Source organism: Ischnura elegans, chromosome 6, assembly GCF_921293095.1.
Source record: "Ischnura elegans chromosome 6, ioIscEleg1.1, whole genome shotgun sequence".
Lineage (NCBI taxonomy): Eukaryota > Metazoa > Arthropoda > Insecta > Odonata > Coenagrionidae > Ischnura > Ischnura elegans.
Genome location: NC_060251.1, coordinates 119,054,945 through 119,078,640, shown reverse-complemented (window position 1 = coordinate 119,078,640; position 23,696 = coordinate 119,054,945). Strand labels below are relative to the sequence as shown.

The 23,696-nt window shown below is 38.9% G+C and overlaps 1 protein-coding gene across 1 annotated transcript in view; it reads right to left on the bottom strand.

The window, feature by feature from the left end:
• Window positions 1-1,363: 1,363 nt before the first annotated feature.
• Window positions 1,364-23,696, bottom strand: part of LOC124161467 (tectonin beta-propeller repeat-containing protein) — an 88,151-nt gene continuing 65,818 nt past the window's right edge. The window contains exons 20-23 of the mRNA XM_046537788.1: window positions 14,040-14,153; window positions 10,027-10,165; window positions 4,657-4,991; window positions 1,364-1,998 (exon numbers count right to left, since the gene is read on the bottom strand). Coding sequence (XP_046393744.1) covers window positions 1,948-1,998; window positions 4,657-4,991; window positions 10,027-10,165; window positions 14,040-14,153 — 639 coding nt within the window. The 3' untranslated portion in view covers window positions 1,364-1,947. The remainder of the gene's footprint in view (window positions 1,999-4,656; window positions 4,992-10,026; window positions 10,166-14,039; window positions 14,154-23,696) is intronic.

The window sequence follows — 23,696 nt, the reverse complement described above, 5'->3', positions numbered from 1 at the left end:
AGCCTCGTTGCAGAAATATGGAGGGAGCGCACTCCTTCCCTTCCGCCTCTCCTTTGCGCGCTTCTACTGCCCACCCCTTCCTCAAACTGAGCGGTCGAGCACCACATCGCACGTGATGTTAACACCGTTTTAAATATGTAGTGTTAATTGAGTTGCTGATTGCGCAGTTGCAATTTAATTTAATGATATACCAATAAAAATGTCCTTCATTGTGTAGAAACATTTCTATAGAGATAAGGAGAACCAATGTATGCCGTGTGCATGCACTGTGGCGTGAAATTATCCACCTCACCATACTGAAGCACTTTCGGGTGAAACGCAAGTTGGTATGCGATGAGAGAGTGACAAAATTTGGGGGAAACGTGCGCGAGGAAAATTTGAATTCAGTTGATGGCATTGGGGTAGCCAGGAATTTCGTTAGGGGGGTCGAAAACCAGGGGGGAATTTTTAAACAACACGGTACAAAGTAGAGGGTTTTAAACTAATTTTAACACCCTTCATGATTGGAAAAACTTCTTTTTTCAAAGAAATCCATTGAAAATTCATGATTTTTCAATATTTAGTTTCCTTTTATGAAGGAAATTAAAGTGTTTGTATATTTTGGGGGGTCCGGACCCCCAGGACTTCCCCCTCTTGCTACACCACTGGTCAGTGGTTTATCCAAAGATTTTTCCTATTTTCATTTCTAAATCCAAGCATAACAGTTTAGGTCTTGAGCATGTAAAGATGTTTTTAGAAACAACTTGAAAGCCTATAAAAATGATTTTTAATTTATAAAAACATTAAAAAGTGTATGAAAATCTAACAAGCATTCCTTTGATTGCATGTACCCAGAATAAACTTGAATAATTACTACGCTTAATAGCATGAAATTGAAAATGCATTTGGATCCAAAAATATCCGATCCGAATGATCTGGCTCTGAAAATCAAGGATCTGATCCGAATCTGAAAAAAATCCTGGATCCGTCCATCCCTAATTAGCATGAAATGAAGTGGAGAAGATTTTTTTTGGTGACATAGCTGTCAGTTCAGCCTGACAATAGCAGGAGGCCTAATACACAAGATGATTATATGCTGAATGAATCCAAAAAATAGCAAAGTCTAGTTCACATCTGCAAAAGCTTACAAGTTAATTGATGCAGGGTTAACTTGATAAATCTATTAATCTTACCTTATCTGACTGGTTCATGCATCACACCAGTAAGTATAATTATTCTTAGTTGGAGAAGTGGAGGACTGGCAGAGGTTTCGTGATAATGTTCCATGTTCCTTGATATAGTGCACTACAGTCAACGATTTTCTTGGGCTACTGTAAAGGTGAAGCTAGGTAATATAAAGGCATGATAAATGATAACATTTATGTAACAGCTAAACCGTGTATTAATAAAACAATTTACATAGTAACAGGGACAATAGTTCAACCAGATGGTACATACCAGCATGATCATTTTTAAGTTTCCAATTTCTATCAAATTTCATTTATAATTAAATTAAAAAAATAATATTTTCTTAAAAACTCTGGTAAAGGGCGGAGTCAACTAAATCAATTCTAAAAAACATGAAAAATATACACAAAATCAAACAAAAACATCAACTAAATGAGTTGAGTGAGATGGCTAATTGATGTGACAAAACCCCATTCTAAGATGATGAGATGAGATAAAAGGCAGTTTTAAAAGATAAGCTAGGAGCTGCAAAAGCTGAAAAATATTCTTTGGAATGTATAAATTCACACACAAATGGAAATACCACATACCTCATCACGCCACTGACTGGATGGGGTTTTAAGAACACTCTAACTTCATAACCCGAGAGAGACAATAGTTCTAAGTAGCACAGCCATTTTCTTTTTTAATACATAAGAGAGAAAGGGCTCCATGTTGAAGGGAAACATGCGTGAAAGGCATGAGATTGTTCGAATGCATCAATTTTTCTTCCAAGTCCCTTCAACTCATCTTCAATCTCCATCCATGCGTACTCACATACTGCATCGAAGCCTGGTAAAGAGAGACAGAGAAAATGGATTCATAGAAAGTCACACAGAATAAAACTCAGTATATATAATAATAAAATATACCTCAATAATAACATATAAAAAATATTCCTAAGAATATATTTATCATTCTATAGTCTATGTACGAAAATATGAATCTGAATCTTTTATGTACTTTGAATAACAATCATCATGCATATGAGACAAAAAGATGCAATGACTTTTTTGAATGTACAGTGGCGGAAAAAATTAACGCAAAGCTCATTGGCGTCTGAAACCTGCCAATAAAATTTTGCATTCATAATGCTCTCATACAGCCGGGAATTTTAAAAGCTGTATGCTCCTTACATTGGGGAAATAGTCACATCCGTCGCATTATGACAATGCGCAAAAGATCCAGCTACGAAATCTTCCCCATATCCTCCAAAGTGTGCTTCGCTCACGACTCACCTAGAATGGAGTTTACTCTCGTCGAGACATCTGTGGACACAGCCAACATACTGCGCATTTAGACTGCCTTATGGCATGACCATTCCGGTGGTGTAGTGGGTAAAGTATTGTGCAATGACACTGAGGTTCTACCGGTCAAATCTCAGTGACGGATGATTAGATGCTGCACACACACTGCGGAAATTTTTCTGATCTTGAAACTTCGAAAAACCAATCACAAGGTCCAGAGGATGTTGCACGGCTATTGAATTCCTACGTGCTTATTTATTTGTCGAAGTTCAACTCATATATTGCATAACCATCAGAGCAGTTGACTGTGGAGAGAATTTTGGCTACCTTTTCTGCGTCGTCTATCCCCGCTTCAAGGCTCCTAACATTAGGTGCAGCTGCGATGTGTCACGGCCTACCCTTCTCCCCCCCCCCCTTTCCCCCCTTCCCCCATTCAAAGCAAAACTCTTAAGAGTTCCTCAAAGCAGATTGAAAATATATTTTTGAGCCACCTTGAAACCTCTGACAAATCGGTTGTCTGTTTTCAATTCAGTATTGCCATGCTTTGCTCGATATTCTACTACCAATAATAGTTTCCCAAGGAATTCATTTGAACAACTTAACATGGCACAATTGAAAAAAATATGAAGCCGAATTGATTTAGGTTATGAAAAATTTGATGCCCATTTTATGGGATAATTATATTGATAGCTTAGCTTCAATTATTTCTTTCATGTAGTTATCCAAAACAATTGATAAATTTGATTATTGATCGATTGCTTTCCTGGTGAAATGAGAGGTGTAAATAGACGTTTGTGGACTTCATAATTTCTTTGAAACTGGATTTTTATTCACATAGATCAGTGGTTCCCAATGGTGGTACGTGTGCTCCTGGGGGGTAAGCGGCAAAACAGCTGGGTACAGTACTTGGGGATACCCCTAAAATAATCTGTAATGTCGGATGCCAGGAAATATGTATTCCTTAACCAGGAAATATGTAGACAAAATGTGCATGCGATGTTTTTATCAATACCCAGTATGTTGGCTGTGTCCACAGATGTCTCGACGAGAGTAAACTCCATTTGTTGGTGAGTCGTGGTCAAAGCACACTTTGGAGGATATGGGGAAGAATTCGTGGCTGGGTATTTTTCGTGTTGTCATAATGTGATGGATGTGATTATTTCCCTGGTATAAAGAGCATGTCCCAGCTGTATGAGAGCATTACGAGGGCATAATTTTGGAAGACAAGTAGTTCCTGAACTGGCCGCTTTCAGACACCGATGAGCTTTGCTTTAATTTTTTCCGCCACTGTACATACAACTTTCACCTGCTCCAGCCATTGCCTCAAAAAGACTTTGCCTCTCATGCACACAAAACTATAACCACCTACCACAATTAAAAAAATTGGTTGCGCATAGGAATTTAGTTTGCAACTATCTTTTGTGACATAGTTTTGACAGTGTAAATGACTGCTGGAACTGTCATTATGAATCATGCACATGCTTTGCAGGGAATAATATTTTTAATGGTCACATTCTGTTGGGCCTTATGTACTTGCAGCTACATACTACAACATTCATTTTTCATGGGCAGATTAAATTAGAAATAATTGAATAAATACTACGCTGCCACACAAACAATGTCCCAACACAACGTTTTTGTGCTAAAGATGCCTTTGTCCTGAGACTAAAGATAGAAATCTAAATGCTAGGGCATTCACCATAGACATGATTCAATGAAATACCAGTGCACTAGCTGGCAAAACACATACCTTGATGGAGTCACTGATGAGTGCAAACAAAGGCAAAATGATTTTTCCTCCATGGAATTTTGCACTTTGTGTGCACTCTTCAGGGACTCTGTACAAGTAATCACCATTTCAACTAGCTAAATATACCTGTGAAGTCTCCTCCCTTACATTTCACTAGTTTGGATATGCACTCAACCAAGCCCTAAATATGTATTATGAAAAAAAAAACACTCAGATGGGGTTTGAACCCTCCACTTCAGGGCAAGCAGGTGAAGACTTCATCCTGCTGTCATCATTATGTACTCGCTATAGCTATTTCCCGTACGGCAGATCATGCCTAATTATAGGATTTAAAACTATGGAGTCAAGTTGGCCAAGTAAAACTCTATTAATATGTGTAAACTATATCACTTAAAATACAAACGTCCACCACAAAGACAACTTTGCAGACCAAGAGAGGAGGAGAGTGCTCACATTCACGCCGCGTGCCCACGCAGGATCCACGAAGGTGTCCGCTGCATGGCGTCCCAGCCTGCGGAGCACGCATCCCGAAGAGGAGTGCGTGGCCCACACCTCACCCCCAGGGCCCACCGACACGTGCCCAAACGCCTGAGTGTGTCCACGCTCCACCTCACCCACAGGCTGCCAGTGCGTTCCCTCGGGGAAGACAGGAGTCATCTCACGGCGCACGTACAGCGTGCCCACAGAGTCCAGAGCCCACACCGTCAGCTGAGCCCTCTCCCACTCAGCCACCGAGATCTGCCGAAGCTTGCGGCCTGCAGGAGGCTCCACATGCACCCACACTTGGCCTTGCGTGACAAACATAGGGGAGAGACAGTAAACACACTTGCACAGCAATTGGAGAGTGTGGAACAAGAATCGTCCCTTCTATTTGAGGGGAAACAGGGTTGTTACAAGATTCTTGGATTTAATTTTCCCGACTTCTGCTGGACAAAAATTTGCAAGTCATGGTATTTGGAGGAGGCAGCTGACAGGGTCTTGGGTCACATGTGGGAAGGGTAAGGAAAGGATGGGTGGAGAGAAACTTAGCAACGCCATTCGCCTGTTCTTAATGAAAGGGGACGGTGGCTTCGTGCCAATCGGATGGATGGGGTGCTGTGATGCACTCAACAAAAGTGCTCTCACAGTTGGGCAGTACCTAAAAAATTTCTGCCATTGCTGGGATTTGAATCCAGTCCCACTGGGTGGGAAACCAACACTCTAGCCGGCACACCAACCCAATCCGCAAAAATCTTCATTTCCACCAAATGTATCACACTCTCATGTCATTATAGAACATTTTTGAAAAGCAAGAGCCAATAAATACAAACATCATTAACAAATACATTCGAATTGCTTTTACAAAGCATTTTTCAGCAATGAACACAGAAAAAACAACAGTAACTATAAGAAATTTCAGTCAACTGGTGAATCAAAATATGGTGTTGAATATGAATTCTTGTGGCTGAGCTTAAGGCCACCCGTTGCATTCACCAGGCTGCAGATGGCGTGTAAACCTCTGGATATAGAGGTTAGCTGTGAGATAAGCAGTCGTGGACAAAAAACAGCGGTGTTCTGAGGGGGTATTGGGCTACCGTTGGGCAAGGTAGACCATTTAAATGATACGAAAACCTGTGAAAATGCCGTGACTTGGCAACAGGGGGCTGCCAACAATTATGCCTCTCGTCACCCAGGGGAGAGGGCAGCAGATCCTCTTCACATCTGCGAAGGTGAAGACTATACAGGTCGGTACAGTCGCAGACATTTCTCTATGGGCATGGGAACATTTACTTTAATGGCTGTGGTAATGCGATGTGGAAGGCAAGGGGAAACCACCACATTATCATCCCAAGGTGTCGCAGTTACTCCACTCAATTAATATAATGTCATGATGGAATTCTCTCGAGTAAAATATTCTGGAGGTAAACTAGTTTCCCATTCGGATCTCCAGGCAGGGACTACTCGAGGGTACATAGGTCAAAGGTGATAGAATGCTAAGGATAGGAACATGGAACGTTAGATCACTTCGTATCTGCGGTAGGCTAGAGAACTTGAAGGTGGAGATGCAAAGAATGAACCTCGACGTATTAGGCATCAGCGAAATGAAGTGGCCCCAGGAAGGAGACTTTTGGAGTGGAAGCTACAGAATGATACACAAAGGACACCACGTACACAGGATCGCTAAATGGTATTGCTGGAGTAGGGATAATGCTTAGAAAGAGCGCCAGGATGCGTGTTAAAAGCTACATGCAGTTTAATTAAAGGATAGTAATCGTGAAGATAGAAACTGACTCGTATCTACTGTAGTGGTGCAGGTTTACATGCCTACATCAGAGTATGAAGATAAAGAAATAGAAGATGTCTACCAAGATATAATGGAAGTTATCAAGCAGGTAAGACGGGAAGAAAATCTTATTATTTTAGGAGACTGGAATGCCGTCGTCGGCAAAGGTCTAGATGGAAAGATATCTGGGAAATACGGATTAGGAAATCAAAATGAAAGATAAGAATGGTTACTTCAATTCTGCAGTGAACACAGGCTAGTGGTTGCCAACACTTTATTCAAAAATCCTCACCGAAGAAGATACATGTGGAAGGTGCCAGGACACCTCGGAATATACAAAAATAGACTACATTCTAGCAAAACAAACATTCAGGAACCAGGTGAAGGACTACAAAAGTTATCTACGGGCAGATATCGACAGTGACCATGACTTAGTTATGATGAAATGCCACCTAAAATTAAAAAAAAAATGAAGAAAGCCATGAAAAACATATGGCAGGTTGAGAAATTGAAGGAGCTTTAGCATTGACTGCTTTTTAAAGAAGCTGTAGAAAAGAGAATATAACGATATGACCGATAAATCAGTGGAAGAGAGTTGGAAAACCATTAGAAGTGGCCTGCAGACAGCAGCTGAGGTAGTTCTTGGTAAAAGAAAAGTTGTTATGAAAAAACCATGAATCACGCAGGATGTATTGAATCTCATTGAAGAAAGAAGAAAATAAAAGGCTGCGAAAACAGAGGAAGGCAGAATTGTAAGAGAATGATGAACAAAATATGTCGTAAAGCAAGAGGGCTAGAGAAATACGGATGAAAAATACTTGTGAAGACGTACAAAACAATCTAGTGGATGGAAAAGTGGAAGCTGCCTGTAAGATGGTTAGGAACCACTTTAAGGAAAGGGACATAAGATGTCATTCCCTCAGGGACAAAAACGGAGAACTAATGATTGAAAACGAAGACAAAAGGAAGAGATGGAAGGAATATCTGGAAGATTTGTACAAAGGAAGCAGCCTCAGAACGAATGCTATCGAAAACAAGAGGGAAGTGGATGAGGATGACCAGGGAGCCCCAATTTTAAGATCACAATTTGATGTGGCTGTACGAGACCTTTGGATAAATAAAGCATCCGCTGGGCAATTCTGCTAAATGGGGCCATACTTATGGCAGGCCGTAAGTTTCATATGGCCTGACCCAAAATTACGGCCAATACCAATTCCACTATCATGGGGCCATATTGCATCGCCCGGCCAAAAGTCTTAATGCTCTTTCTGAAGGCGAGTATGAAAATTATAATTGGTACTAAAAGTTTGGTTCACTATTTTTAAACACTGGTAATTTTTTAAGAAGGTGGTTTGTTCCCTTATCCTTCTCCTTTCCTCATGAAATCAACGTCTCTCTTTTATATATATCTAGCCAATGCCCAAGGAATCCACATGTGCTCCCGTGCAATATTAACCTTAACGAGCACCTCTCATAACGAGTGATTCACATAATGAGCTAAAAAAAATGTAGCAAAGTGACTCCCTTAATCAGCGATGTTTCGCAGAACAAGTGACGAGAAGACATCATCGTGTGAGACATCATGGCGTCACATTGAGGTTCCTGCCTGCATCTCAGCTACTAGTCTATGTTTAGGGCTCGCTCAGCTAGCATCTCACTGTCGCTTGCCAAAGTTGTATTCGGTCAAATTATTGAGTATTTTTTAGTGCAAAGCATAAATATTCTTACATGTTTATCCCCTAAGAAAATGTGTTGCAAGAGAAAAAAAACTCACCATAGAAGTCAAACGTCAAATCATTGAGAAGCAGGATCAAGGTGAGAGCGTGGCTGATCTAGCACACACATACAATCCATCTACATTTACGACTTGCATTATCCTCAAAAACAAGGATAAGATTAAGGAGTTGACGCTTCAAAGGGTGTCACAAGAATTTCTATGCAAAGGCCACGTATTCTCGATGATCTTGGAAGATTGCTTCTAATATGGATCAATGAGAAGCAACTGCGAAGACACCAGGATCATCAACGGATGAAGAACAAGTATTCAAGGCAAGCTGAGGGTGGTTTGAAAAGTTTAAGAGAAGAACCGGTATCCACAGCATTATGAGGCACGGAGAAGCAGCAAGCACAGACATTAAGGCAGCTGAGATGGGTCTCTTTTGGAAGAAGATGCCGAGGCAAACTTATACATATTACAGCAGAAGAGAAGGCATTGCCTGGCCACAAGCCAATGAAAGACCGTCTCACGTTGCTGTTTTGTGCAAATGCAAGTGCGATTTGAAAATTAAACCGCTGCTCGTTTACCATTCGGACAATCCACAAGCCTGCAAGAGGTATGAAGACCAGAAGAGCAGGCTAAATGTCATGTGCAGGTCCAACAGTAAGGCATGGGTGACTCATTACCTTTTTATAGAATGGACCAATGAAGTGTTTGGTCCGTCTGTAAAAAAATATATGTTTGAGATGAATTTGCCACTCTCTGCCTTGCTTGTCATGGACAATGCTCCAGCACATCCTCCAGGGCTAGAAGATGACTTCCTTGAAGAATTTGAATTCATCAAGATCCAGTTCCTGCCTCCAAACACCACTCCTTTGCTGCAGCCCACGGATCAGCAGGTCATTTCCAATTTTAAAAAGCTTTACACTAAAACTATCATCGAGTGCTGCTTTGAGGTAACTCAAGGAACCAATCTCACTCTCAAAGAGTTTTGGAAAGGCCACTTACACATCGTTGCCTGCCTCAAGATGATCGACAAGGCATGGGAGGGGGTCACCAAGAGATCCCTTATTTCTGCATGGAAGATGCTCTGGCCGGACAGCCCTGTTGAACACAACTCTGAGGAGTTTGAGCAAGTGCCTGTTGAGCCGGTAGTCAAAGAGATTGTGTCTCTGGCCAAGATTATGGGGCTAGAGGTGGACAGCAATGACATCGATGAGCTAGCCAGGAACTGACCACTGAAGAGTGTATGGAGCTGTATTCTGTGTCACAGCGAGAAGTTGGGGAGAGCATTTCGTCAGGGGAGGAGGAGTTAACAGCCTCAGCAGAGCAAAATCCTCCCAGCGAAATAAGGAGATGCTGAAGGCATGGGAAACTGTTACATCGTCTGTTGAGAAGCATCACCCTAATAATGCAGTAGCTATGCGCACTGCAAATTTATTTAATGATAATGCTGTCTCATTTTTGCAAAATTTTGAAGCCCAGGCAAAAACAGATCTCTCTAGACAACTTTCTAGTAAAAAAGGATGTATCATAAATATTAAATTACATAACTATGTACGTTTTGAGCATTTTTTAAAGAATGGAATACATTATCCTATTTTACATTGATTCCTAGGGAAAAAATTCTTTCGCTTAATGAGTGTTACGCATTACAAGTAAGGTTCGGGAACAAATTATACTTGTCAAGCAAGGCTCCACTGTGATTGGGTTCCCAACGTGTTTTCAGAAATGCATTGCATACTTATGAAGGTCAAGGACCACCTGAATCTTATTTTATGATTGAATAATGATTTAATTTCAACCCAATGACAAGGGGTCATTCAAACAATGGATTACTCACCGGTGGGTGAGGCAGAGTTGATGCCAAAGCGCCAGTATGCAGCACCATTGCGCCCAATGGCCCAAACTTGGTTGTGTCCCCCACAACTGATGTCCACAAATGGTTGTTCTCCACCAACAACACAGTCCCACGACGAGCCCTGAAGCACACGCAAGACATGCATAAGCAAATGACCAACAGCTCCTACCTCCAGCATGGTATCACGTCACTTGCAAACCGACCACTTGCCAACACTATGTTACCTGATCCACCAAACAGACAGCAAAAAGTGTCTCAAAATTCTCAATAAAAATGTAATTCCCATTTTAATAGCTATTGATTTATTTCATACTCGACAACCAATGTCATACTTACAAATGATGACACAGTATAGATGATAGGAATATGATAACTAGATTGCCTCTCCAGCTGAATTGAACCAAAACTATTTTCTATTCTATTTTTTATTACCTTTTTATTTTTTACTTAAAAATTTTTGAGTTCACCCAAAGTAATAAAAAATACAATAGTAGGGTAAACTATTTTCTCAATTAATCATAATTACAATTTTAATACAGTACACTCCTGATCATCCTGATGGGCTAATTAATGATGGGGAGGGAGAGACGGCACGAACGATCGGAAAACACGAATAACCCAAACTTTCTCTCAAATGTCCTTAATTTACGTAAAACAAACAATATATCATAATTTATGCAGGTATTCTGTTATTTTAGAGTGCTTCCAGGACTCAGTAGAGCTTTCTTCGCTAGTTCACGATCTTTTTAGCAGTGATAACGTGGTAGTACTCGTGTTATTAATGCTCCATGTAAGGCCTGGTTTTGAAAACCACACATCCGTGGCTGTGTGATCACAGAAAGGATACCGAAATGGTGTTAGCACAATGGTTTCAAAACCACTGCTCAACGTCGGAAACTACACTGCCAGGCACCACACGCCACGCAGTCGCCTCTCGCACAAGCTTCCTGGGTTGCAATTGCTGTGGGATGTGTATCCGTGAGCACGGAGCACAGTCGTGTGCTGCAAGGCTTGGAAAACAGGAACACGGTGCTCCTGTGAATGCAGCTAGCGGGCAATCGCTGCCATTTCACGAAGGGGATTCTTACTGAAATAATAAGCCTAGTGTATCCTAGAATTAATGCAGTAATTCTGATTATTTTGTGCCTGATTTTATTTTTTCATAAAGATTGCGGAAAAAATTGAACGAGAGTGAAAATCATGCACAGATAATGTGCAACACGGGTAAACCACAGCCGGATAATCGGGAGTCTGCAGTACAAGAAAAACTTAACACACTAATGGTACAATTAATCATCAAAACAGTCAAGGCCAGCTGAATGTCACATGCATACAAAATTCTGTACAAATTTATAATGTTGCTAACGTCAACGATAACTGTCCAAAAAACATTTACTTAGGTAAGCTAACATTTAATTCACTTGAAAGTGCATTGAATGAGATACACATCTATTAATAGGTGCATTCATGCAATAATTTTCATTCAAACATTTTATTATAATACCCTTTTTAGCCTTACTTTTTCTGTTGGAACTTAAAAGTTCAATTGCCCAACCAATTCTATTCAATGATAGTAGATGACATAGAATGCTTGATAATATTGTAACGGTTCGAACCGCGAGAGCCGCCCGCTCGCCTCCCGTTCCATCTCCACCGGACATGTGATAATAAATTCCCCAATTCCCAAAATATAAGAATGCCCCAACTTAGACTTACCGTTTCAGGGCCCCAAATCAAGTCCCCCAATTGAACGCGCCCACACGCACACTCACTCACAAAAGGATTGAAGGCACTTGTGGCAATGGCAAATAATAGCAAATTCAATAAAATCATTTTCACAACTGATTTTAATAAATTAAATGACATTGATCCAAAGATTTACACATAAATCAAAATATACCCCAATAACAAATGATAAATCTTCTTCAATAATACAACGGCGTCACCTCCAACGTGAAATTTAACCACACATCTTCTCCTTCAAAATACCAATATCACTTCACCAATGATTATTATCCAAAGACAATGATCTCTTCCAATAGCACATACATAAACGCGCCTTGGTCCATGAACAATGTGAATGGTGTGAAGTAAGACTCACAAAAGTTACATTCAAGGCAATTATGAAATCATAAATAAGTCAGTTCAAATGACCACCCGTCTTAAATCAGGGCTAAATGATACGCCAAGTAACTACTAAGATTCATAACTATTGCTCAATCTTCTCAACGCGAGCACTCAAGTCTTGCAGGGCCGTGACGAAAGACCAGTCAACAGCGAATTCACTAGGGCCTTTAATGGAGAGTTCACTAGGGACTTTCGGAGGGGGACAATCTGGATTGCAAAGGTATCTTAGGGCGTTGGGAAATTCCAAGCTTACGCCCTTCTTTGATGTCCAAGCCACCCCTCGCCAGCTGTCCACGTGCGTGCAACTCTATCCACCTGCCGAAGTCGTGCTACCACTGCTCGTCACTGCACTCACAATTCAACTTGCTTCGTGCCAGAGCGTAGGAGAGAGAGAGAGAGAGAGAGAGAGAGAGAGAGGCCTCGCGTCTCTGCCTTTTATCACCTCTCTTTTACCCATAAACACCTCCGATTCACACTAACGCCCTCTGTTACACTATTTAGAGGCAGTTTTTCAAATACCTTCCAGGAGAGAACCACAATGTCACCTCTCCCGGAAATCCAATTCCACACTATTTCACTTACACATAAACAAATATTATACATTTAAAACATAAAATTAACCCTTCACACAGATATTTAGTGCCACCATTTGTTCCCCAATGCCAAAAATGTGAGCGTGCGTGCAGACGTAACCCCAGCCGCAATATTTTATCTTTACGCGTCGGGCCGACCCCGATCCGTACCGTTACAATATAGAATGCTTGGGACCACACGCATTCTGGGTGAACTATATTTCCAGTGAATAGATAAGTTACCTGAACGTAGGCAACTCTGCAACATAGAATTACATATTTTTTTCAGAACTCGCATAGGTGTCAGCGTAAATGATGCATGGTTGAATAAGTAATTAGAAAAACCCAATTGAATTCATAAAATTTATGATTAAAGATGTGACTAAAATAGATTCAAAACATATGAAAAAGCTTTTTGTCCAAATATCACAAAGGTAGATAACTAAATCACGAAAGTAATCCTGATGAGATCACCTGTGAATGGAAGGAAAATGGCACTAAATTTGTATAATCTGAGTGGTGCATCAATACTTTGCCCCTCCACATTTTTCAATGAGCACCCATTGCAAATTCCACGTACATACATAGTTCTAGACCTGCAGAGAGTGCACACAAAAAGTTTCCACAGCTTTTCCGTGACTATAGAACCCCTCCAATAGAAGCCTCATTTTTTGAAATATTTCAATAGTGCAACACAGAAATAGTTCATAAAAATCATGGTGATGAGCCTCACAATTCAGAATGCATTTAAAAAGTATCACAATCATTGTAAAACGATCAACAAAATGTATCTCAAAACTTGGATGGTTCATAATATTTCAAATGAATATTGAAAGAAAGCTTCTTTTCTTAAGAAAGTAAGTGTAACGAAAGTAAGCTAAGAAGTGAAGGAACACTTCAAGGCTTACTGGCATGCATTGAATTCATGAAATCATCTTTTGAAGATAGTGCCCAGATGTGACAATGATAGCGTTGGGAATGCACACAGATGTCAGATTTTCTTGCAACTTATTGACTTCCCCATTTAAAAAATTGCAGACCCCCTAATTATACTGATTACTACCTCAGCACCCAGAATCTAGCAAAATCCCAAATTCGGCATCACCCAAGTCGGATTGCCAGATTTGGGAAGCTAAAATGCAGTGAAATAGACTGCACAGGGAACAGGTTATGTGGGCAATGAAAAAAGAAAGGGTCTTGAAGAGAGAAGAACTATACAGCATAACACTAGCTTGGTGCACATACAACCATAAGAACATAAAAAATGAAGCAATAGAAAGTGTAACCATGCATTACCGCAGGTGTTGACTTGGTGACTCCATGACGATAAAGCACTTCGCCCGAGTTGGCGGCAATTGCCCAAAGCGAGGCTACTCCCTCACCATCTCCTTCTATTGGCTCCTCGTCCGCCTTTCAATGAAAACAATAATAACAAGAATACATACCAATTTATTTATTTACCATGAAAAGATCAGTTAGAAGAAACTATACCAATATATGGCACTTCACAGAAAGATATATGTATATGTAGATATAAGAGTAGATATAATGCAAATTGCAAACCATTCGATAATTTACTGGATCAATTTCAAATAAAAAATTCAACACAGATTCACTAGGAAATACAGCACAACCCAAAGACAAAATCAAGGCTTCCCGAAGGGCACCCTCCCCACTTGTCTTAGCTCTGACTCTTCACCCCCAAATAGTTGGAAACCATTTGACCACAATGATTGCAATTGTGCCGATTTTGTGATGTTGGCCGCAGAAACAGGGCTGTCAGGGCCAACATCTCCATAATTTGTGAAGAGGATGCTCCAGGAGTAGGTAGGATTGCTTTGATCCAAGTGTTTGGGAGTGATATTGGCTTCCTTTTGCTATAGATTATTGCACTTCTTTTGTCAAGACCAGAATTAAATTTGCGACAAGTATGCATCAGTTTTTGGGGGAGTGGGAACTAACAGAGCAAAAAATTGGGGAAAAGCGATTAGGAAGGCAAGTGTGAATGCAAGTCTATGTCTAGAATTTCTATAAATGAAAAATGTGCCACTGGACTTAGTAACAGACCAAGCCTTAATAGTCTTAGTTCTTCTCAACCTCGATTTAACGTAAGCCAAAGTGCGTCGGACACCAAAGGAAGTGCCTACAGTAGGCCAAATGTCTAGGCCTCCCGAAGGCACACCGAAGGTGCCACCCTTTGATTTCAGGGCTTCTTCACCAAAGGCACTTACAAACAAATGCCAAATGTAATTTTTCACTTAATTAATCAATTCACTTGATTTTGAAAGTATCAAATCTTTTACGATTCAACTTTATTATAATTGTGCCAATGCCTTTACTATGGGCTCTTTCTAGGAGTTTGGATGCATGATAAAGCTACACGGTCCAAAAATTACCAAAGAGTAATTCATTTCAATTTCTGAAACTGGTACTGCTCCAGACACATTCCTTTTCATTCATCCCCTAATTCTCACACAATTACAGTCACCCTTCCTCATCATACCCTGGCGAAAAATCTGTGTAACAAATATGTGTAAAAATATGGTACATTATGTAAAATTACACATTTACTACACTTTTCTACTCACAAAGTTACACAAATCGTACAGTCTGTACATCCTGTACATCATTGATACCACATCCGTACTCAATGTGATGCATCAGATGTTACACAGATTGTACCACTAAATTACCAGTCTATTCATGCACCAGAATTGTACTCAATATATACACATCAATCACTATTTTTGGGGACACAAATGTCATCACAATGTTACCACTGTGTCGCGATACCATTATATTATGTAATTATTATTTTTTAATATAAAGGATTAAATATCGTATTTTGAAACTTGCGCCAAAGGCCAAAGCGACCGGCGGCCATCTTGCATACCAATTCCCAACAGCCGTCGCGCTGAAACATTCGCAGCTACTGTATTTTGTGACTTTGCGAATTAAGCTATTCTGTAGAATCTTATTTTACAAGCAAATTTACGTTGAAGTACGCAATGGAAGAAGTAAATAATCCGTGTTTCGCAATGAAGACTGGCAAAAAGGAATTGGTAGAATACTATTTCAGGGACTTTTTAAATCGACGCCGTTTTAAGTTCCTGTCTGTTTCTGTGTACTGAATTACCGGGTAAAGTGGATCCTAGCGGCACGAAGAGAGATGTAAGAATATATCCTTGTCAGCATCAACACATATCTGCTGAGCTGATCATGTAAATGTAAGTAAATGGAACATTTTTTCTATTCGTTAGTAAATCACCGAGGTTGTGCATGTAATCTTTCGTATGTACTAATACGATTAATGAACCGCTAATTTCTGTCCAATAAGCATTTAAGATTATTAATTACTATGTTCACAGTTTAATTACAATTTAGCATGATCTTTACTTTCGCGGCCATAGTAAAAATACAATCCATTCAGACCGATTAAGTGGAAATATCAGGGTTCTCGCAGAAGAATCCACTTTGTTAGCAGTTAGTTATGGCATTAAAGTATCAGTCTCAATCTCAATTAAATCGTATACGAAGAGTTTTTTCTTGAAAATGTATAACCATTGGAAATACGTCGAAGAATTATAATAATTAATAAGCTGTTCAAAACATAGCCATCAATTTAACTCTCTCCGATCATTATCATTTAGGTATTGATTTGTGCTTCAGTACATTTTTTACGAATGCCTAAATTGCAATGAAAGTCATAAAGAGTTTTAATGTTATCAATTTTCACAATTTGCTGGCAATTTCAGTAGAAGTTGGAATTGGGGCAGAAATAATATCTTCGGAAAATAATATTTCAACTGGTTTTAATATATATTGGATGTCAGTTTGTGAATGCAGTGTACATAACAGGACATAACTGAATTGTCAATAAGACCTGAAGATGCTGGCAATAATGCTGGTGAAACTATTGTTATACAAAATGTCTCATGCGACAGATTCCTATAAAATATTATCATCATGAATATTTACAATTCTGTGAAAGACTTGACGCATCTACCTTTGAAAATGAAGATTACAATGTATATACTTTGATAATTTCATTGCAGATTTCCTAGTTGGCCCTAATTGGAGGCAACACTTCTAAATACATAAATGATTTTAACGAACTATCCGGTATGTCATGAAAGACATCTTGGAAGCCAACTATAGCTGGATAGGCTACAAAAATAAAAGAGTATTTTCTGAGCTTGGCCTGAAAACAATAATTTTTGGTAAGTTTTATATTACATTTTTTCATCATTAGAGGAGAGATACTATCTGAGGCAATTCTAAATCAAAAGGATATTTCTTTGTGAAAACACCCCAAAAAACATCTATCCCTTTCTTCAGTAAGACTTATTTCTTATTAAGCTCTTCATCCCCACTACATAAGTTATTGTCTAACATATCTCTTCCTTATTTTCCATATAAATTGATCCTTCAAAATTTTTATAAATTACCTATGATGATTAATTGGACTACATGTTGTTGATATCATTGCCATAGAGAATACCCCTTCTTTTACAGATGCAGTTCGACTTTATCACCTAAGTGCTTCATCTAAGGAATTAGAAAATTACACAAAGCATTGGCTTAGACATGACAAATTTAGGGATGCCTAGAAGAAAGGCCATCATATTGATCATCCTAATCAGTAGTGCAGTTCTCACTTCTTTGTAGCATTAGTGTGTAATTAATTTTCCCATATTATGTCAATTGGTGTTTTAACTTTTAAGTTATATTGAATAACAATATTAAATTTCCTAAATTTGATATCTTTGTGGAAGTATTCTGAAGCTGTTTATTAGTGTGGCTTCCTTTAAAATTCTGTTAGAAAATAAATAGAGTTGTGATAACATAAATGCATTAAATTACTAGAATTTATTTTTCTGTTAATAACCAAATGAGTTTGATTAATGGTTGCACAAAAGTCCGCAGAGGTGATGACCATGTTGTCAAAGCTGGCCAGCCAATGGAAGACATAACACTGGCTTGGGGAAGAAGAAAATCTCAGGAGCCTGGCTTCGTAAGTTACTTCAAATTTTATTTTACCGATTGGCTTAATATAAGTTGGCTGGAATCAACATGGTATGAGGTAAAATAAATAAGAGCAGTAACTTAAGGGGTTGTTATTTATGAAAATGTTGTGAAAAATAAGGTTCTCTCAACCACTGTTTCATTTCATTAAAAAAAAAGAAAGATTGTTTTGACAGAAAGTGTAATGTTATGCATTAAACCAAATTTTTGTCCATTTTATCTAGTTATAAAATTTTGCTTGACAAATGTTCTTAATTTTACTTTTTCATTTAACAGGAACTATCAAGATCATCAAGAGGGAGTAGAGGAGGCAACAATTGATGATTTATAGTTCTTCTTCAAACAGCAATAAAGATTGATTTTTAAACATTCCTGCATTTATGTTTTTTATTTTAATCCTAATTACATGGTACCCTTGTTACCATTATTGTACACCTGTGTACTAAATGGTACTATAGTGTACATCATGTACACATCATGTACCACTGCAGACTCTGTACTCACTGTACACAATTCAGCGCCAATTGTTACACAAGTTACACACAAAACCTACACAGATTGGGCCACTTTACCACAAAGTTACACAGATTGTACACTGGAGTTACAACTATGTACACTATGGTTACACACAGCCTTCTCAGAGTTTACCATTTTCCTACACTAATGGTACACTCAAAAGTTACCATTAGGTTACACAAATGTTACCATTCTTTTTCGCCAGGGATCTTTTTTCTTTCGCATGAGATCAAGTGTTTAGAAAGAGAAAATGCACTAGAGCAATGGAAAAATGAGAATATGCTGGTGCATGCATTGCTATGCATATTGCCTGGTCCACAAATCATCATAGTTCATACGCCTAGATCCATGCCAGTGAGTAGTTAACAACTTGACTCCAGATCACAAAGTATGTACTCAGCACTCGCACATCCCATTTCCTGGTCTGACTGAGACGATATATATATTAGGAGAGACATTTTTCAGAACAGATAGGTATAAGAATTCCTTTTTCCCTCAAACAATAAGAGACTTAAATAAATGCTAGGAGTAATTTCGTTACAGCATTTTCTTTATATTTGTTGTTGATGGCTGGCATCTAAACACGCCTGCCACATGCCTACGGAGGCAGCTTGTGGGGTGGTATGCACGTGTAGATACAGATCCCTACAAAAATGTAAAAAGATACTGTAAAACCTATATGTAGTGAACCTCTTTATCTCATAAAACCTCCACTTATCATACCAAAGAGACACCCCCAAGACGACCTGACTACCTCCGCAATTTGTACCGAGACAACTAGAGACCATTAATGCAGCCACGATTACGTACATGGAATGACATTTTCAGTAATAAATGTTTCACCCAATTTTTTTTTCTTACACACCTTTATTATGTTGTAATTTTCACGTTAATCATTAGTTGTGGCCATTTTGTTCCATGTGAGAGCATACCTAACAGTAAATAAGAAAAAAAAGGTATCCAACTATCCTAATCATTTTAGTGACTATTGAATTAAGAGAGATCACATCATTTTTTCTCGAATCATGGCAAAAATCATGCAATAGCACTCACTTTCTGTAATTATTAAATAATAAATACATATTCACTAATGAATGAATGCTTTTTTAAACACATAAATATAATGGTTTAAAAGACAGTAGTGCCTTCATTTCCGAAAGATATGAAAAAATGGTGCCTATCACTAAAACCTCTCCATAGTGAACCTCCATACATCAAATTGCCCAAATTTTGGACCCCTCCACTTCAATATAAAGAGGTTTCACTGTACTAATACGAAGTAGGTAATCCCTAATTGATGTATGGAGGTTCACTATAGAGAAGTTTTAGTGATATGCACCATTTTTTCATATCATTTGGAAATGAAAGGCACTACTGTCTTTCAAACCATCATATTTATGCATTTAAACATACATGCATGCATTAATTAACACCTATTGGCAATTTAATGATTACACAAGGGACTTGCTCAAGTCTTCTTTAAAGTAATTTGGGTTTGCTTCATTTTCTTTTCATTATTATTTATATTCAATATTATACACATACTATATTTTCAATATTATTTTCGTTATTACGAACCTCACTTTTTTTGGTCCCGTGAACTTCATAATAACGAGAGTCTACGGTCGCCCAGCTTCACTTCGAAGGCAACAACATCACAAAATAGCAAGATCCGATATGTTTATCCTTGACTTCTTCATTTGTAGCCTCATTACTTTAAAGACAGGGGGAGCATGCTCGTTCCCCTTCACCCAAGGTCGGTAAAAGCCAGGTCATGTCACGCACTTGACCAATGTAATCCGCCATCTTGAGTCTCTAGCGCGGCGGGAATTCAAATTTTACGTGCATTTAAACGGGAGACATAGGTAAAAGGAAACACGGTTTTCTCACAACGTAATCAATGCAGGGAAGTGAAAGTTTTGTTATAGATAGTTAATAAAATGAAAATTTATGATACGTCTGTATTTTGAGTCTATGGTCCACGGTTCGACTCTGGAAAAATTGTCAACTCACGGGAAAAATAAATTTCGCACTGCAGCGCTCTGGATGCATGGGTTGTAAGGCACCAAGTCTTACTTCCTTATTTAGGAAGTCTGGTACATGAAATTTTCTATGGTTATAGAAAATTATAATATACTTGCGAAAACGGGCAGTTTTTGACACTAAAGACCTCGGTTCGACTCTGGAAAAATTGTCAACCCACGCGACAAAAATGTCTTACTTCAGCGCTCCGGGTGCATAGGTACAAGGAACAATGTTTTATTCCTTTATTTATGAAGTTAGATTCATGAAATCATCCAAGATTATAGAAAATTATAGTTTACTTAATAATACGGCCGGTTTTTTAGTCTGACGACCTCGATTTGACTCTGGAAAAATTTACAAGCCAAGCGAAATAAAATACGCTCTACAGCGCTCCGTGTGTATAGGTACAAGGAACCTTGTCTCACTTCCTTAATTAGGAAGTCAGGTGCATGATATTTTCCATGGTCATAGGAAATTATAGTATACTTGATAATACGGGCGGATTTTGACCCTGAAGACCTCGGTTCGACTCTGGAAAAATTCCCAACCCACGCGACAAAATTTTTCTTACTTCAGCGTTCCGAGTGCATAGGTACAAGGAACCATGTTTTATTCCCTTATTTATTAAGTTAAATTCATGAAATCTTCCAAAAAGATAGGGAATTATAGTCTACTTGATAATACGGGTGGCATTTTACCCTAAAGACCTCGGTTCGACTCTGTAAAAATTTCCAACCCACGCGACAAACATTTTCTTACTTCAGCGCTCCGGGTGAATAGGTACAAGGAACCATGTTTTATTCCCTTATTTATGAAGTTAGATTCATGAAATATTCCAAAGTGATTGAAAATTATAGTATACTTGATAATACGGGCAGATTTTTAGTCTGAGGACCTTGATTTGATTTTTTTAAAATGCCCAAATCAAGCGAAAAAAAAATTCGTTCTACAGCGCTCCGTGTGTATAGGTACAAGGAACCATGTCTAACTTCCTTAATTAGGAAGTCAGGTGCATGACATTTTACACGGTCGTAGGGAATTATAGTATACTTCATAATACGGGCGGTTTTTGACCCTGAGGACCTCGGTTCGACTCTGAAAAAATCCCCAACCCACGCGAAAAAAAATTTCGCCCTACAGCGCACCGGGTGCATAGGTATAAGGAACCATGTCTCATTTCCATATTTAGGAACTCAGGTGCATGAAATTTTTACATGGTCGTATGGAATTATAGTATACTTCATAATACGGGCGGTTTTTGACCCTGAGGATCTCGGTTCGACTCTGAAAAAATCCCCAACCCACGCGAAAAAAAAATTTCGCCCTACAGCGCACCGGGTGCATAGGTAAAAGGAACCATGTCTCATTTCCATATTTAGGAACTCAGGTGCATGAAATTTTTACATGGTCGTATGAAATTATAGTATACTTCATAATACGGGCGGTTTTTGACCCTGAGGATCTCGGTTCGACTCTGAAAAAATCCCCAACCCACGCGAAAAAAAAATTTTGCCCTACAGCGCACCGGGTGCATAGGTATAAGGAACCATGTCTCATTTCCATATTTAGGAACTCAGGTTCATGACATTTTACACGGCCATAGGAAATTATAGTATACTTCCTAATCTGGGCGGTTGTTTAGTCTCAGGGCCTTGTTTCAACCCTGAAAAAATGTCCAACTCACGCGACAAAACATTCCCATCATAGTGCTCAGTGTGAATAGTTTCTAATGTATCTAGATTTTTCTACTTTATTTTGAAAGTAAGGTGCATGGAATTTTCCATGGCCATAGGCAATTATACACTTTGCTCTAGCGCATAGGTTCTAGGATTAACTAATTACTTTTTTTTCCGGATTGATTACTAATATATTAGGGTTTCAGCATAGATATAATAATAATAGGGTAGTTTCCTTCATCAAAGAAAACGAAAGGCATTGATTGCGATTCGTTACCCACCATTAGTGTATTCATAATACACAAATTATTTGGTTTTTGAAATACCGGTTTAGACGAATGGCAAGGGTCAAATTTTATCCTCATTTGAAAAAGGCCAGATTGGCGCCCATGCGATGCCACTCCACGTGACGTCACAGGGACCTAGTTTCTATACGAGAAGATAGGAGTTATACATCGTCTGAGGTTACCAATGCATGCATGAGGCACAGAGCTCAGGGAAACATGTCTTAATAATCACCTACTAAAACTGGCTAAGGTCGGAAAGTTTTCTTCGTGTGATAAGGTATTAATAAACCTTTTTTAAGCCAAGCGCTACCATTCAGCAAGGCACTCAGCTACCCGCTGGCAGCCTGCGACGTATCAGCGCTAAGCCTCGCCTCAAGGTCACCTCACCGGGCGGGAGGGGGAACCAGAAATACGACGTACGGAGATATTTCCCGGCATTCATACTTGAGCGTCGCGTTTTCGCGCGCTTGAAAATTTTCACTTTTCATTTAATCGCGAAAAATAGATATTGTCATTTAAAAATCTAAAAGCGTGAAATACGTACTCCAGGAGTAATAATCTTTCGATTAAGGCAATAAAAAAATAATAGGAAACCACCCTATTATTCTTATTGGTCCCATGACTTTACATTGTTAAATATAGTACAAGTCAATACAAAAAATACATACACATTTGAAGCTTATTTGTGCTAAAATAGCTTTTGTTAACAAGGAAGAGTTTCAGATTGTAGTTGAAATTTGCCCTCGTAGGAGCATTTTTTAAGCATGAAGGCAGGGCATTACAGACCTTGGTAGGTATATGAATATATATACGTAGAAGGCAACGTTAGGCTATGTATGTGCTTCAATACCTCATTTTCTGTTACCGGAAAGAGGGCCATTGAGGACCTTATATGTTGACAGGGGTCAGTATTAAAGCTGTCCCAACATATTATTGAATTCTGCATGCATAGGGGCACATTGGCGAGGTACTGATTGGCAAACACTGCCATTTGCATGGGATCGGTTTTTATTACTTACCATGATATTTTGGTCAGGTTTTTCGCCAGACTGATAACTCTACTGTAATATGATTTCTTAGTTCGTAATACAAGGTCCCTGTACATTTTTTAAACTCAAAATGATATGATTTCTCCATATGATAATAATATACTCTCATTGAATGCTTATTAATTGTCTTAAGTTGAGGCCTATGTTGATTAGTTATAAATTGTAAATATTGCCAATCCCAATAATAAATGTAATACTAGAATAATCCGCATGCAAATATTCCAAGAATCATGGCAAATAATGTGACACAGTAATGTCAGTGTGCACTCAGGTGAGCCTTTAGGTACATTTAAGATTTTACAAATAACTGCAATAAATGAATACACATCAGAGCATTAATTAGAATAGGATGGATTCCAAACTCAATCACTGATT